Source organism: Chironomus tepperi, unplaced genomic scaffold (genome assembly GCF_022539635.2).
Source record: "Chironomus tepperi strain 1889 unplaced genomic scaffold, CSIRO-AGI_Ctep_v1 contig_316, whole genome shotgun sequence".
In the NCBI taxonomy this organism is placed as follows: Eukaryota; Metazoa; Arthropoda; class Insecta; order Diptera; family Chironomidae; genus Chironomus; species Chironomus tepperi.
In genome coordinates, this window is record NW_027226438.1 from 259,094 (window position 1) to 273,671 (window position 14,578).

A 14,578-nucleotide genomic window follows, 5' to 3' on the forward strand; every position below is an offset into this window, starting at 1 on the left:
TATACCGTGTGGTTTTAGGGACAATTGATAATAGTTTGGTCCTTCAAGAACGGCTCAATATTTCAAGTCAAATGCCAATACTCCCAGTGCCTAATCCCAACTGCCAAGAACTATTCCTTCCAGTCCAGCTCCTCTCCTTTACTCCCCCAACCCAAATCCATTCTCAAATCATACACACTGTCTATTTTACTACTTTTTGTTGTTCATAGAACATTTTTACCATAGAACCATGGCAAATCAAAAAGGCAAAAAAAAAGCGATAGCTATGAAGATGAGTAAGAATAACAAATGGAAAAAGTCACAAAAGTGAAATGAGTAGAAAAGAAGAAGAAAATGAGTAATGAATGGTAAAAGATGGGAGTGAGATAGACGATAGAAATCGATATTGTTTACAATAAACTTCTTCGTTCTTTTCATTTCCCTTTCTTCTTCTTCTGCCTAACTCAAATCAACTTAACTCAAACTTAAATGAAAAGGCAGAGAGTCAGAGTCAGGAAATGAAGATAACAGAAGAAGAATATTATATGGAGAGGAAAAATAAATGAGGAATTGAGCGATAAGGGAAAAAATTGCCGTGAAATTTTCATTTTCTTATTGAATTACAGCGCGTGATGTTTGATAAATTTTCGGATTTAGGTTACTTGAAGATGGATGGAAGAAGAGGTTTTGAGATAGATTTTGATTAAAATTAAGGATTGAACTTTTGTTAATTTGGAAAGTTTCAAAATTTTTAAAAATTATTAGATTTTTAGGTCGACTTAAATGGGTTTTAAGATGTAATAAGGAAGAGATAAATAGTGAAAATGTGGGCTCTATCTAGCGTGACTGTAGTGTGGAGTCAGATTCAGCATGGTCTGGTCTCAAGGCCAAATCAAGCCGGATTAGAGCCATTTATTCAGTTTTGACTTCAACTATCAATTAACTCAAATAGCACAAATCGGTTAATCGATCATAAATCCGCCCATATGCCGACGTGATTCTGATTTGGTATAGGATTCAGATAAAGAAGTCATGTCGACCTGGCGGCGAATTTTGGATCGATTAACCAATTTGTCCCATTCAGTCAAACTGCTTTGTAGAATACTTTAAAACATTCACTAACTTCCATCGAGCTCACGGCGTAGAAATGAACAAAAAATCCTGCACCAGGCAAGCGTGACTCTGACTTTAGGCTAGATTTGATGAAATCTGACCTTTAGTTCGGATCCAACTATAATCTGTAGGTCTAAAGGGTGTGATACAACCGATATAAAATCGCAGTGACTCCAGCTCATAATGCTGGGCCCTACAAGCATTATATTTGGTCTGAATCAAGTCGGTCTGAAGCTGGACTATCGGAAATTTCTTGGCCATTTCTGGTCCGTGTGTCTTTCGGGATTTATCACAAAATTATCTTTTTAAACCAAAAAACTCGAAATCAATTAAGCAAATTTTGACTATAGAAATTTCATACCTAGAACTCATTATGTATACAATTTAGCGTGTTTTTTGAATTTTCTTTATCTACTTACTTAATTACTTAATTAATCAGACTAGAATTCAATATTGTCCTCATTATAATATTTGAACAATTTAACTAATATTTCAATTCCAAAATTTTCCTTTATTTCTTCTCTCTTATAGTGGATTTAAGTAATGGACAATTAACACCAAACAACAATACCCCTCTCCTCACTCAAGCGCTCTCAGGTGAGGTTATGTTAGGTATTTATGTTTTTTTATTTAACTTTTTTTATTTCTCTTTCTTCTTTGAACTTTTTTGATTTTTTTGTTGAAAATTGAATTGAATTTTTTTGTTTTGTAGCTTTTTTTATAGTGTAGATTACATTTTGAAGCATTTGCATGGGAAAATAAATGTTTTATTTGACTTAAAGGATGGAAAATTTTCCACAAATTTTCCACAAATTTTCCACAAATTTTCCATCCTTAACAAATTGAATTAATGCTTTCAAAACTGTAAAATTCCCTCAAAATTTCATCAAACTAAATTTATTTCCAAATTCTGATTTGCCTTCAAATTATCATCCACAGTTATGAATAATTATCAAGCAGCAGCCGCGCAAGGTTACGGACCACCAACATCACCGCACGCAACAAATACAAGAACTGGATTTCCAGCAGCAAATTCACCTGGACCCACAATAGATATGTATAGTTCAAATGGAGGCGATAGTGTAAGCTACGTGCAAGCGACAAGTCCACAACCATCAGGCTTTCCTGCCATTGCTGTCAGTCGCGCGCCACTTAATTACAGTCCTGTGAGTGTCTCTAAATACTTTTTATGGTCAGGGCATCTTTAACTCTAATAAAGGAGTTTAGTTTTAATGAAAATGGCATTTTATGACTCTCAGAAGACATTTCCGACATGTCTATTGTCCATTTATATAAACATTGTATGTCTGCATGCCCTTGCGACAACTCAACATACGATGAAGTTAATGAAAATTATTTTTATTTCTATTTTTATTTTTACTATCCATTCACAGGGACCATTAATACCAGCCGCATTTACTAATGGCTATCATTAAAGCAACTCGATGATAATGATAATGATGACTAAGATCGCCAATATCAAAAAAAAAGAAGAGAAAATAAGAGAAGAATAAGAAATTAGAAGATGAAAACAATTTTTTTTCTCTTTTCTTTTCACAAAAAATTAATAAGATAAAAAAAGTTATTAATTATAATAAATAATGAATAATAATAATAATATAAATAATTAATAATTATATTAATAAATTTTTTTCATAATCTTTTTTTTTTCTTAAATAAATCAAATTAAATTCAAAGAAAAAAAATGTTAAATAAAAAAAAAAGTTACAAAGTAAAAAATTTTTATGAGAAATTAAAATAAAACTTTTGTGAAGTTGGCCTGAAATTTCTCATTAAAATAATAAACAAAATTTGGTAGATAAAGGCCTGAAGTTTTTTTTTTTCGGGATTATGAAAAGTTTCAGAATGGCTTCATAATTGTGATAAGGAGGAAAAATCAATTGGAGAAACTCTTAATTTATTGATGGATTTTAAAGGTTTTAATTGAAATTTATTTTTGATTTTTAATTAAAAAAAAAATTTAAATTTTTTTAAATGAAATTTTTAAATTTTGAAATCTTAAATTAGGAATTTAAAAATTTCAAAATTTAATTTGAAACTTTCAAATTAAAATTTTTAAATTAAATTTTTGAAATTTTCAAATTAATATTTTGAAATTTTCAAATTAAAATTTTGAAATTTTCTAGGATTTTCAACATTTTTAAATAATTTAAAAATTAAATATGTTAAATGCTTGTACCCTCTTTATAAAGTAATTCAATTTAAATTGTAAATCTGTTTATGAACTTTTAATAAAATTGCAATAATTAGTCACAAAACTTTAAAAAAATTAATTGTTAAAATTTAATAAAACCTTTAAATTCCATAGATAATAATCAATAATCTCGTGAAAAATAATTGAAATAAAATTTAAATTACAGCTGAAATTACCCAGAATTTGGATTAAATTTGAAAATTTTTGAGCGGAAAATTGATTATTTCTGAATAAATTTTGAGTTTCTCTTGAAAAATTTCATTATTAAATTAATTTTTAAGATCATTGAATGGGAAAATTGAGAAGTTTTGATACTTTTTTAATGCAAAATGATTGAATTTCTGAAGCGGAATTGCAAAATGACGGACTTAGCCCTGTGAAGACGTCAACAACAGTCATTTCAAATAATGATTGACAATTCTTGAAGGATGACTGCTAAGTTGCACCAACAAACAAAAAAGCCTTCTTTAACAGTCAAACCCCAAAAAAAACTCAAACAAAAAATGTCAAAAACATTAAAAATTATGGCATGTCCCACAAAAAAAGGAAGTCACTTAATTTATTCCGTTAAGGTTAAATTATGATTCCAAAAAAAGCAGTTCCACTACTTCTTGATTAATTGCACAACCAAATATTTTTTAAACTTTTTTTTTTATTCTTCTTCACTTGATAAATTGCAGAACAATTGAAATAAATGAACTTATTTACCATCCATGCCTCCCTGTTCATCACACAAAAAAAAATTATTTCATATCCATTTTTATTTTCACTTGAAATAAACAACACAAAACAGCAGCAGCAGTTAAGGAAGCGATAAAGAATTTTCTTTTTTGTGTTCGTCGATGATAAATGGACAAAGTTTTTAGGAAGCAAAGAGAGCAAAATTAATCAAAGTAGGAAGGGGATGAGGTGGGTGAGAGATTTGGGATTTATTTATGATCAATATCATCAATTAAAATTTTCTTTTTTGTGTCGGGGTTCAACCCATTTTGTTGTGATGACGTGTTGGATGGGAGAAAGAGAGATGACAAGTTTTTGTTGCATTAAATGAAGTTAAGAGCAGTTTTGAGGGATGGACTGAGATGAGACAAGGGGAGTGCATAATGGTTCAGATCCTTGCCTTTTGAGGTTAAGGAATTTTAAGGCTTTCTTAACATTTTAAGAGCTAACTAACACAGTTCAAGTGGGTAATTGATCCAAAATGAGGCGCTAGATTGCAGTTTCTGTTTGTACTAAGTACCGGAGGTACGGAGGATGCCTATCAGTTAGCGGGTAGTTTTGCCTATAGTTTTCTACAGTTGGGGTGACTCTGGCATTGTTGGGATTAAACCTAAACCGGCAACTAGCCAGCCAAGGCAGCCTGTAGCCTTGATAGATTAACCGGTTTGTACTACTCGGATTAGTTGGACTAATTTTGCCTAAATTGAGAACTTCACTTACTAGCTTACTTGGTCATCCTGATCAACTGTGACACATGACCTCAGATTGATGACCCCTGAATCTAGTTCTATCGCTGGCTATCAGTTGCCAATTCTCAATTTCAAGTGCAATTCCATCAATCCTTTGACATTAAATTTGCACCTTAAAATTTCAAAATCTTAGAATTCCTGCAAAAAATGCCTAAAAATACCTTAAGGAAATTCAACCTACTCAGACATTTGAGAACCCCTCATCTAACAAATCCTGTCAATTACAACATCCTGCTCTTAGAAACCAAAAATATTCAACTCTCAAAAAATTCTTAATAGCAATTAAAATTCAAAAAAATACACCAGAAATATCAGCATACAGCATACGATAAAGTATTTAATTTCAAAATTTTCCCTATTTCAATGTGAATAAAAAATTTCTTTGTAATGAAAATTTCATGATAATAAACAATAATAATAATGATAATAATAAGAAGTAAAAAAAAAGTAAAAAAAAATTTGTTATCAATTTTCCATCATTCATTCATTCATTGAGTATTGATTTCAAATTAATAATTAGTGAATATTTTACCTTTATACTTATTTCACTTTACTTTGTTATTGAATTTCATAAATAAATTACGTCAATAAGAAGAGGAAGAAATTTATGAAGACAAAAAGATGCTTGGCAGTTCTCTACTAAGCCGTGGACATTTGAGATGCTACCAATTTTTGTGTCAGTTCCTTAAAGTAAGGGAAATTTAATTGACAACGGCAAAAAAAAAAATCGATTTTATTGAAGTACTTCAAATGATAATTAATGAAGTCCCGAAAAAAAAGGGTTCAAACGGAAATTTCATTCCTTACTCCATCCATTGCTTATTATTATTTTTTGTTCTGGTCATGGAAGGGAAAAAAAGGGATTCAGTTGAACTTCGCAGTTAATTGTGCCGTTAGAACAAAGAAAAATGAGATTGCAAGTACAGGCAAGAAGAAAATTGTTTGATGAAGGTTTTCACGATAAAATCGATAATGTGATAATGGAAGTATTGAGATACTTTAGAAATGTTACAGAAAAGCAGTTCTTTTTTTTTTGTTAATGATAATGGACTTTCTTTTCTTTCTTCATAGGATTATGGGAAAAAAATTCCATTATTTGTTGTTATTGTGAGTTTATTCAGTGGGATTAAGTGGGGGTGAGTGGATGGGGGAACTGAAAAGTAAGTTTTCTGTTAATAAGATTTTTATAGCTACTGTGGAAAGTTGGTATATATTTTAGCATAGGTTATTGGGAGTATTAGCATTTGGGGCTAGTTACTTGGTAAGGTCCTTAGATCATTTGGAGTAAACCCCTGAGCTAGAGCTCACCTCCAAATAGCACAATGCAGTTGGCAAGAAGTGGCTCCGTAGTGATCTTAAAGGAGAGCCATTAAGGTGCTCTGACGACTTCATGATGGTTAAATTTTATGACACAAATTGACATTATTTGCATTGTGCTATTTGAGTATCCAATGTCATACTGACAATTGCTCTCATAATGTCATGTTTGTCTTACTAAAGGACATCAAGTTCGCTAGGGTGCCGCTTCGTCATCTTATTGATGGTAAGAAGCGAAATCACCCTCAGGGAACCCTGTTGTGCATTTAGACTAATTTTTTAAGACAAAAAATGCGATTTATTGCATTGTGCCGTTCGGGTTAGTCACTCTCATCACTAGCAGACAAAGGGCATTCTCAAAAAAGAAGTGTAAGGTGAGAGCAACGCTTATGAGCATGTTCAACAAATATATGCTAGATGAGCATGCTCTCAAAAGGATGTTCTTTTAATTGTAGGGTATTTTAAAGTCACTAACTCAATTCTTGCAATCAAGACCAGTTTCTCCACAAATAGTTCAAATATCTCCTTAAAATTTACCACATCTTAATAGAGAACTGCATCTATAAATAGAAAATAATTCCAAAAACAATTAACGAAAGCATCTTTTACATCCGATAAAAATTTTTAATAATTCAAAAAAACTTTATCGTGATGTTAAAAAATCATTTTAAAAAAGTCAAAAAAACAATAAAAAAGAAGTCATGAGGCCGATGAAAAAGCAAGAAAATTTAATTAATAACTAATTAATACTTATTATGTGGATCGTAAAATAAAGTATTAAAATGAAAAGCATTAAGAATGATGAAAAAAAAAATATCAATGTTTTTTATTTCTGAATAATAAAAAAAAATGAAATGAAAATTTAGATAAATTAAGAATTATTATATTAGATATTTTCAATACACAACAAAAAAATGAAACAACAAAAAAGATAATTCAGAAAAAAAGAGTTAAGAACATCAATGAATATAAAAAAAATCATTAATTAAAATTCTGAAAATGAATTTTCAAGTTGATCAAATTTTGCAGTCAAAATTATAGACGTGCTTAGGTGTTAATAAGTAGCTATGACTCAACTTTTGATTCCTGAAAATTACATTTTCAAATTTACCCCCCACCCACACATTAACACACAGACACACATAACATAATTATCATGAAGAAAAATTTATTAATTAATTTAAGAGACAAATTATTAAATGTAAATTTAATGAGCATACTTCCGTGCTTTCTGCGTGGAAGTTTATGAAAAAAAATCTTTTTTGAACTCGAATTTCCTTTTTCAAAAACAACAAAAAAATGAATATAAAAAATTTTAAAAAATAATATAATTAATAAAAAAAATAAACCTCCGTGTTCACGCGCGGAAGTTCAAAGAAAAAAAAATCTTTAAAAGTGAAGACAAAAAATTCTAAAAAAAAAACGATTTTTCGCGAAAAAAAACCACAAATAATTAATTAAACAAAAATTTATTTAATTTAATTAAAAAAAAGTTACAATTAAATGTGAATAAATGATGATGAAATCTTGAATTTTTGAATGAAATTTTTATTTTGCCAAGTTAAATTTTTTAATTTTGTTAATCTTGATGAAAGAACAATACAAGGGAATGAAACATTTTGATTTTTATCAATTTCTATTTCTGTGTACCCTTAATGAAAAAATAGATGAATAAATTGTAATTGAACTTTTTGATGGTTGAAGCTACTTTGTGAGGATTTGAGGATTAATTGATGGTTTTTTAACAATTTAAAATTAGTTAAAATTGAGGTTTTTGAATTTTTAAATGAAAAAATTGCAAAAATTTGAATTTTTAAATGAAAAAATTGCAAAACTTTGAATTTTTAAAAGTTTTTGATAAGAAATAACATTAAAAATTTTTAAAATTCACAATTTTTACAATTCAAGTTAAATTTGAGGTTTTTGAATATTTAAATGAAAAAATCGTAAAAATTTGAATTTTTAAGAGTTTTTGATAAGAAAAAATATTGAAAATTTTTAAAATTCACAATTTTTCAAAATTTACTTTTGGAAAATAATTTAATTTAATTTGATCAAATTATGATTGAATTGAATAAAATTTCAATTATTTGTTGGAATTCGTATTAAGTTCATTATTCCTAATTCTCAAAAAAGAATGCAATAATTCATGAATTTTGGACTAAATTATGCAAATTTGAATAGATCTAATTAAAATTCTAGTATAAAATTGAATATAGACTCAATAATTCATATTCTAATTAAATTCCAAACCTAAGCAAATAAAAAGGCCGAATCAAACTAGAAACATCCCCAAAAAAATGCCCATCACAAAGCAGCTTCAACCCTCAAAAAGAACAAAAAAAAATTCAAAATCTACAAAGAGAAACCACAAAAAAGGAACAAAAAAGGAGAACAAAATTGTGTGCATGTATGAAGTTATGGTTATATTATAAATGAAAAATAATTGTTAGCAATGACCTTTTTCCCTCAATTATTTTTTCTTGGAAAATGCGCTTAACGATGAAATGAAAAGAAAAATTAAATAAATTAATAATGAAATGAAAAAAATGATGAAAAAAAAACTTTAATAAATGGTGAATAAAGTAAATTAATTAAAAATGAAAAGCGATACGATTTTTATGATAAATATTTAATACCAAAAATTTCCCCCCTTTTTCACTTGAAAATATTGTTTTAAAAAGCATTAATTTATTGTCTTTATTCGTTTTTTGAGTGGCCAATTTCGAGTGGTCCCGCGATCAGTTCTTTGTCCCCCTACCCCTTACACACAAACACACATCACAACCCGCAAATTAAAAAATTTTCTCATCATTATTGCGCTCAGTGTACAGTGGATGAACTTGAATAGCGAGAAGATATTGTGAATGCTTATCAATGGCTGACATTTTGTGAATGAAAAATTTTCGTTATTAACGGCAGCATTGGTAAGTTTCACAATTTTTTCTTTCTGTTTTTTCTATTTCTTTGTTGACTTTTTTTAAAGATTTTATTATTGTGTCATTTTGTGCATGATTATTGATGGAGACGACGTTGTTGAAAGGGAGTTTAGGTAGTTTAGGATACCCCAAGGGATACATTTGAGGGTTTTGCAAGAAATTAAGAACGTAGGTATTAAGGAACAACAAGTGTTTTAGCTAGAAGTCAAAGATACATCAAATAGAGTCGAGTATACTCTTATTAGGTCGACTGTTCTTGAAGTTGGTACTTATTAGATTTAAGTATCGATAATTATAATCTCCGAATAGCAGTAGTCAGGGAGCCACTATGTCGATGAGTTAATAGGAATACGTGAAGTACGATGACGAGTACGGTTGGCTCAATTTGGGTCAATTTTGTCGCATGATCTTCAGATTTGTTTGTAAAAATTTCAAGAAAATAATGTTGACCCTAAAATTGACTTAAGTTTATACCGAATGACTAATTTCTAGCTCTATTGTACATCATCTTTCCGATCATTGTCAAGGATACTTAATGAAATTAACTGTACCATCTAAACTACCCAACAAACACTGATGGTATTACAGGAATGCATCAGGGTGGCATAAAAGCATGCATCAAGGTGTGACCATGTACAATATCAGTTTAGAGCTAGTATTTGACTAAAAATCTCAACAATGCAAATTTCTCTACTGTACATTGAAAATATTTCAAATATAATCAACATTATCGCATCCATTTTATGCAACTAAAAACGCGCTAAAATCATCAAAAACTAATAAAAAGAGAACTATAGTTAGTCATTTATTTTATTATACAAGAAAATAATACGAGTATTAACAAAAAAAAAGTAAAAACGTAATAAAATGAAGATAAAAACTTACATACAATGCAACAGGGTAATAAAAAAAAATATTTCAAGCATCAAAAAAATTTTAAATTTCTTCATTTTTTCTCTAATAAAAAAAGTTTAGAATTGGTAAAAGTTTTTCAATTAAGGAAAAGATTTTAGTGTTTTATTTTAAAGTTTTGAAATGAATAAAGTCTAGAATTTGAGTTTAAATTTATAAAATTTCAGATTAAGTTGAAAATGAAAATTTGAAACAATTAAAAAATTTTAAAAAGGACCAAAAATACCGCAAAATATGAGAATAATAAAACAAATTGTTGGCAGCCTAAGAGGTTTAATATTGTAGTGAGCTATATTTAGATTTATAGATCGAGCTAATGCAAAAAGTTGGTTAAATTTCGGAAATCAATTTTTTAAATTTATTTAAAAGATTTTTTTAAAAATTTTATTTTTTTTTTAATTCCAAAAAAGCAATTTTAAATTAAATTCTCAATTTGATTACAAACAAATCAGCTAATTCCATACAAAAACAGTTTATCCACTTAAAAAATTCAATAACAAATCCATTTAACAACTTAATCATTTCAATTATTCATCACAACAACTTAATTTAATTCGTAGAACAGCCAAAATATTCAAAAATCCTTCAAACTTCAATGAAATTTCACAAAAACAAAAAACTTTTAACAATATAATTATGAATTAAAACAGGCTACAACTGCAATGTCTAATTAATTAATTAATGAGAGACAAAAAATTAGATTTTAATTAGATTTGTTAATTTAAATGAGGTTTTATGTGCTCTTTTTGCACATTTAAATTTAATTTGACTATTATGTCTCTCATTGGATTATTAAAATAACCAAATTGTTTAATTTTCATTTAATTTTATATGTCAAGGGGTGATAAAAGGGTAATAATGTGTTTTTAATGGGAAATTTAAAGTATTTTTTAATTTGAAATTTGAGATTTTTTAAAAATTATAACGATAAAGATAAAAATCATTTTTAAGAAATTTGAGTGAATTTATCAATTTATAAATTCAAATTATTCTCAAAAAGTGTCCATCCCTTGACAAAATATCACATTTTTAAATTCTAAAAATTCCCAATTTTGACCTCTCAATTTAATTTCAACCAAACTTTTAACAACATAAAGTCATAAACCCACCACCTCGAAATAATGAAAATGCTCTATAAATGAAGTCATTTATATACATAAAACATAAAATTAATAATGAAAAAATAGTTAATTCAAAATATTTTAATGACAAAAAAATGCTTTAAACGCCAAACAAAAAAAAATACATTTTACTGCATCCAAGTTCTTTGTGTCTCGAGTACAACTGAAAAATATATATGAAATACAAAATATTAGATGAACACGATAAAGTTTTTTGATACATGGAAAGTTTTCTTTTTAATTTAAAAAAAAATAATATTATTGTTTATTCTTGAAAAAAGTTAGCAACAAATAATAAAGAATTTTTGTGCTTTTGCCTGGAAGTTGAAGGAGTGACGATGAAAAATTATATACAATAAAATAAAGAAAAAGTAATAAAATAACAGTTCATATATTTAACAAAGTAAAAGAGAAAATTTCATTCAATAACTTGTCATTTGAGGAAGGTTTAGAGAGAGTCAATGGGGTGAATTTGAAGAAAATTACAAAAATTATTGAGTATTTTAGAATTTTTAAATTCTAATAAATTTGCGAACTTTTACAACAAATTTAAAATTTGAAGAGTTTTAAAATTAAAAAAAAACTCAGAATTTTTAAAAAAAAAAATTCTTTAAATATTAAAATTTCTTTAATTTTAGAAATTTGTTTAAATTTGAAAATTTGTTTAAATTTAAAAATTTTTTAAATTTGAAAATTTCTTTAAATTTGAAAATTTCTTTAAATTTGAAAATTTCTTTAATTTTGAAAATTTCTTTAAATTTGAAAATTTCTTTAAATTTCTTGAATAATTTCATTAAGTTTTAAAAAATCAAAAATTTTATTTGAATTTTAAGAAAATTTGAAATTTTTAAAATTTATAATTTATCTTAAAATTTAAACTTATTCAATCCTAACCCCGTCAAACCACTTTCTCAACTCAAAAACAAATTTTCAACCCGAATCGCGAATGAAAAGAATTTTTGAAAAAGAAAATATGAGAACTTTTTTGATGTTTTTAGCTTAAAAATTGTAATCATAAAGAAGAAATAAAAACGTATAAAAATAGCTTTTTCCGAGCCTTTTATGTGTGCATTTCTCATAAACTCTTTCTTGCTTTTAAATTGGCTTTTAACGTTGTAATCCCCTCAAAAAAATCACAATTTATCAACCAAAAAAGTAAAAAAATGATGAAAATAAATAAAAAAAGAGTTGAAATTATTATACATATATACAAATAGAAAATTATGAAATCGATAGTTGTTACGTTTCGTCGCATAAATGTGAATGAAGCTTTGACCACGGATACAAGTAATAATAATCATTAAAAGGCATGACGTTCTAACTTTATATATTTGCATATACATAAACACACACAATTATACATAAACATAATGAATATATTACAATATAATTATGATTATATTTACATCAAATTAAAATTGAGGAAAAGGAGTCGAAATAAAAAATTAAGTAAGAATGGAACTTAAAACCTATGCAAAAGAGTTGTAAGGCACACAATAAAAATACAAGAATATTTTGCAACAGAAATTAATTGTGAAAATTACGAAAAATCACAAAAAAAGTCATGAAAGAAATCAATAAATGTAAATAAAATTTATTCATTAAATTACTCTTTTTTGTTTCCAAATAAAAGCGATAGTTGGGTGGGTCTAATGTTGAAATTTTTGAGATTTTCAAAAGAAATTCTTGAATTTTTAATGAATTTTTAAAATTAGAAAACTTTTAAAAAAGTTAAAAAACTTTTAAAAAATCAAAATTAATATTCAAAAAGATTTGAAATTTTCAAAAAAAAAAAATGAAAATCTTCAAAAAAATTTGAAAAACAAAAAAATTTTAAAAAAAATTTGAAAATCTTAAAAAAAAAAAAAATTTCAAGAAAATCTTAAAAAATTCAAAAAATTCAACAAAAAATTCATCAAGAAATTTAAATTAATATAAATAAATTATTATCTTTTCAAAAATTATAAATTCATGTAAATATGTAAATTAAAACAAAAAAAAAATCATGATAACGATTAACTGACGTTTAACAAAATACAACAATAATGAATTAAAACAAAAAAAAAATTTTTGAATCAATTTGCAAGAAAATAAAAATAAAAAATTAAATGTGGCTACGATGGAAGTAAAAAAATCTTAAAAATTTAAGGAAATTCACACTCACAATTTTTACAATTCATGGATATAATCTTCACACACAGCACACATTAAAACACACTTTACACATTTGTATTATAAATATGTGAAAAATTTTTATCTATTTTTGTCGTTTTTCTATGAAAAATATTATAAAAAAAAAAAATCAAAAATATTTTAAGTTTCTCGTCTTATTTTTCCTGTTTCTATATATTGAATATTCTTAAAGAAAATATATTAAACTTTTCAAAAATTAAGAAGAAGCCTCAAAAATTATCAATGAATTATTGCAAAAGTGAGGCCTAAAATTGACATCAAAACTTGAATTTCTTGAGAAAAAATAGTCAAAAATGTTTAAAATGGAGAGTTTTTCGGAGTAAATTTGACTTAAATTTGAAAACTTTTGAGACATTTTGTAATGAATTTTAAGGTTATAGCACCCAATGTAGCCAAAATCGTTCAGAAGTTGTTCTCAGGTATTAACAAAAAAAAATATTTGCATAAGTTTTGGACGATCGTAGTTATGGGGAAGCTATTGAAGAATTTTAGAGCAAAAAATGTCAAAATTTTATTGAAAATTTGTCTCAAAAGTTCTCAAGTTCCTCTGTAGTGTCCATTTAGTGGACGTTACATTTTGAAAGAAATTTAAAAGACAATTTGTAATAAAATAATTTTCTATCTGAATCATAACATCTGTAACTATCATCAAACCTGAATAGCACAAGTCGGTTAATCGATCTGACGTCCGGCACTAGGCAGACATGACTCTGGGATGATGCCAGAGATTGTCTCTACCAAATCAGAGTCAATTCTGAAGAGACAAGAAACAGACTCAATTATATTGATTGAATTTACTCATTAGCACGCTCATTTAGAGTGAATATGCTGATCATCTGCTAGAGACTGTGGCCTAGAGTTGGATTTTAGATCAATTAACCAATTCATGCTATTCAGGAACTATACAGTGAGTGAAAAAAGACCTAAATTACTCAAAATTCACAACTAAAAATCGAATTAAATCTATCAATTCCGATAAGGAATTTGAAATATCTTCAAACAAAATGATGATGCAAAAATGAAAAAAATAGTATAGATAGGCTAATATATTAAAAAATTAATTAAATTAATATGAAAAAAACATATTTTAAATCAATGAAATTTTGTGCAAATTTGACGCACAGGAAAAAGTTTTTTTTTAATTTATTCAGAATAATTTTTTTGTCCTCCTTTTTACAACTTAAAGTCATAATAAAAAATTAAGTATGGTATAAAAAATACATTATATTCCTATAATTTTCAAATTAAATTAATGAAAAAAAGTAAATAAATGAAAAAAAAAAATATTTTCTTCTTCTTTCGTATTCGTAGCATAAAGTT

General features: G+C 26.8%; 1 protein-coding gene across 2 annotated transcripts in view; it reads left to right on the plus strand.

Annotated features, from left to right (window-relative positions):
* The window catches only part of LOC139092937 (RNA-binding protein Musashi homolog Rbp6-like), a 219,802-nt gene extending 217,123 nt beyond the window's left edge, over positions 1 to 2,679 (plus strand). Inside the window, exons 12-14 of one of the 2 annotated variants that reach the window (XM_070643510.1) lie at positions 1,624 to 1,704; positions 2,032 to 2,258; positions 2,487 to 2,679. In XM_070643510.1, coding sequence (XP_070499611.1) covers positions 1,624 to 1,704; positions 2,032 to 2,258; positions 2,487 to 2,528 — 350 coding nt within the window. In that variant the 3' untranslated portion in view covers positions 2,529 to 2,679. The remainder of the gene's footprint in view (positions 1 to 1,623; positions 1,705 to 2,031; positions 2,259 to 2,486) is intronic. The other variant, XM_070643511.1, reaches the window with a different exon arrangement.
* Positions 2,680 to 14,578: the final 11,899 nt, after the last annotated feature.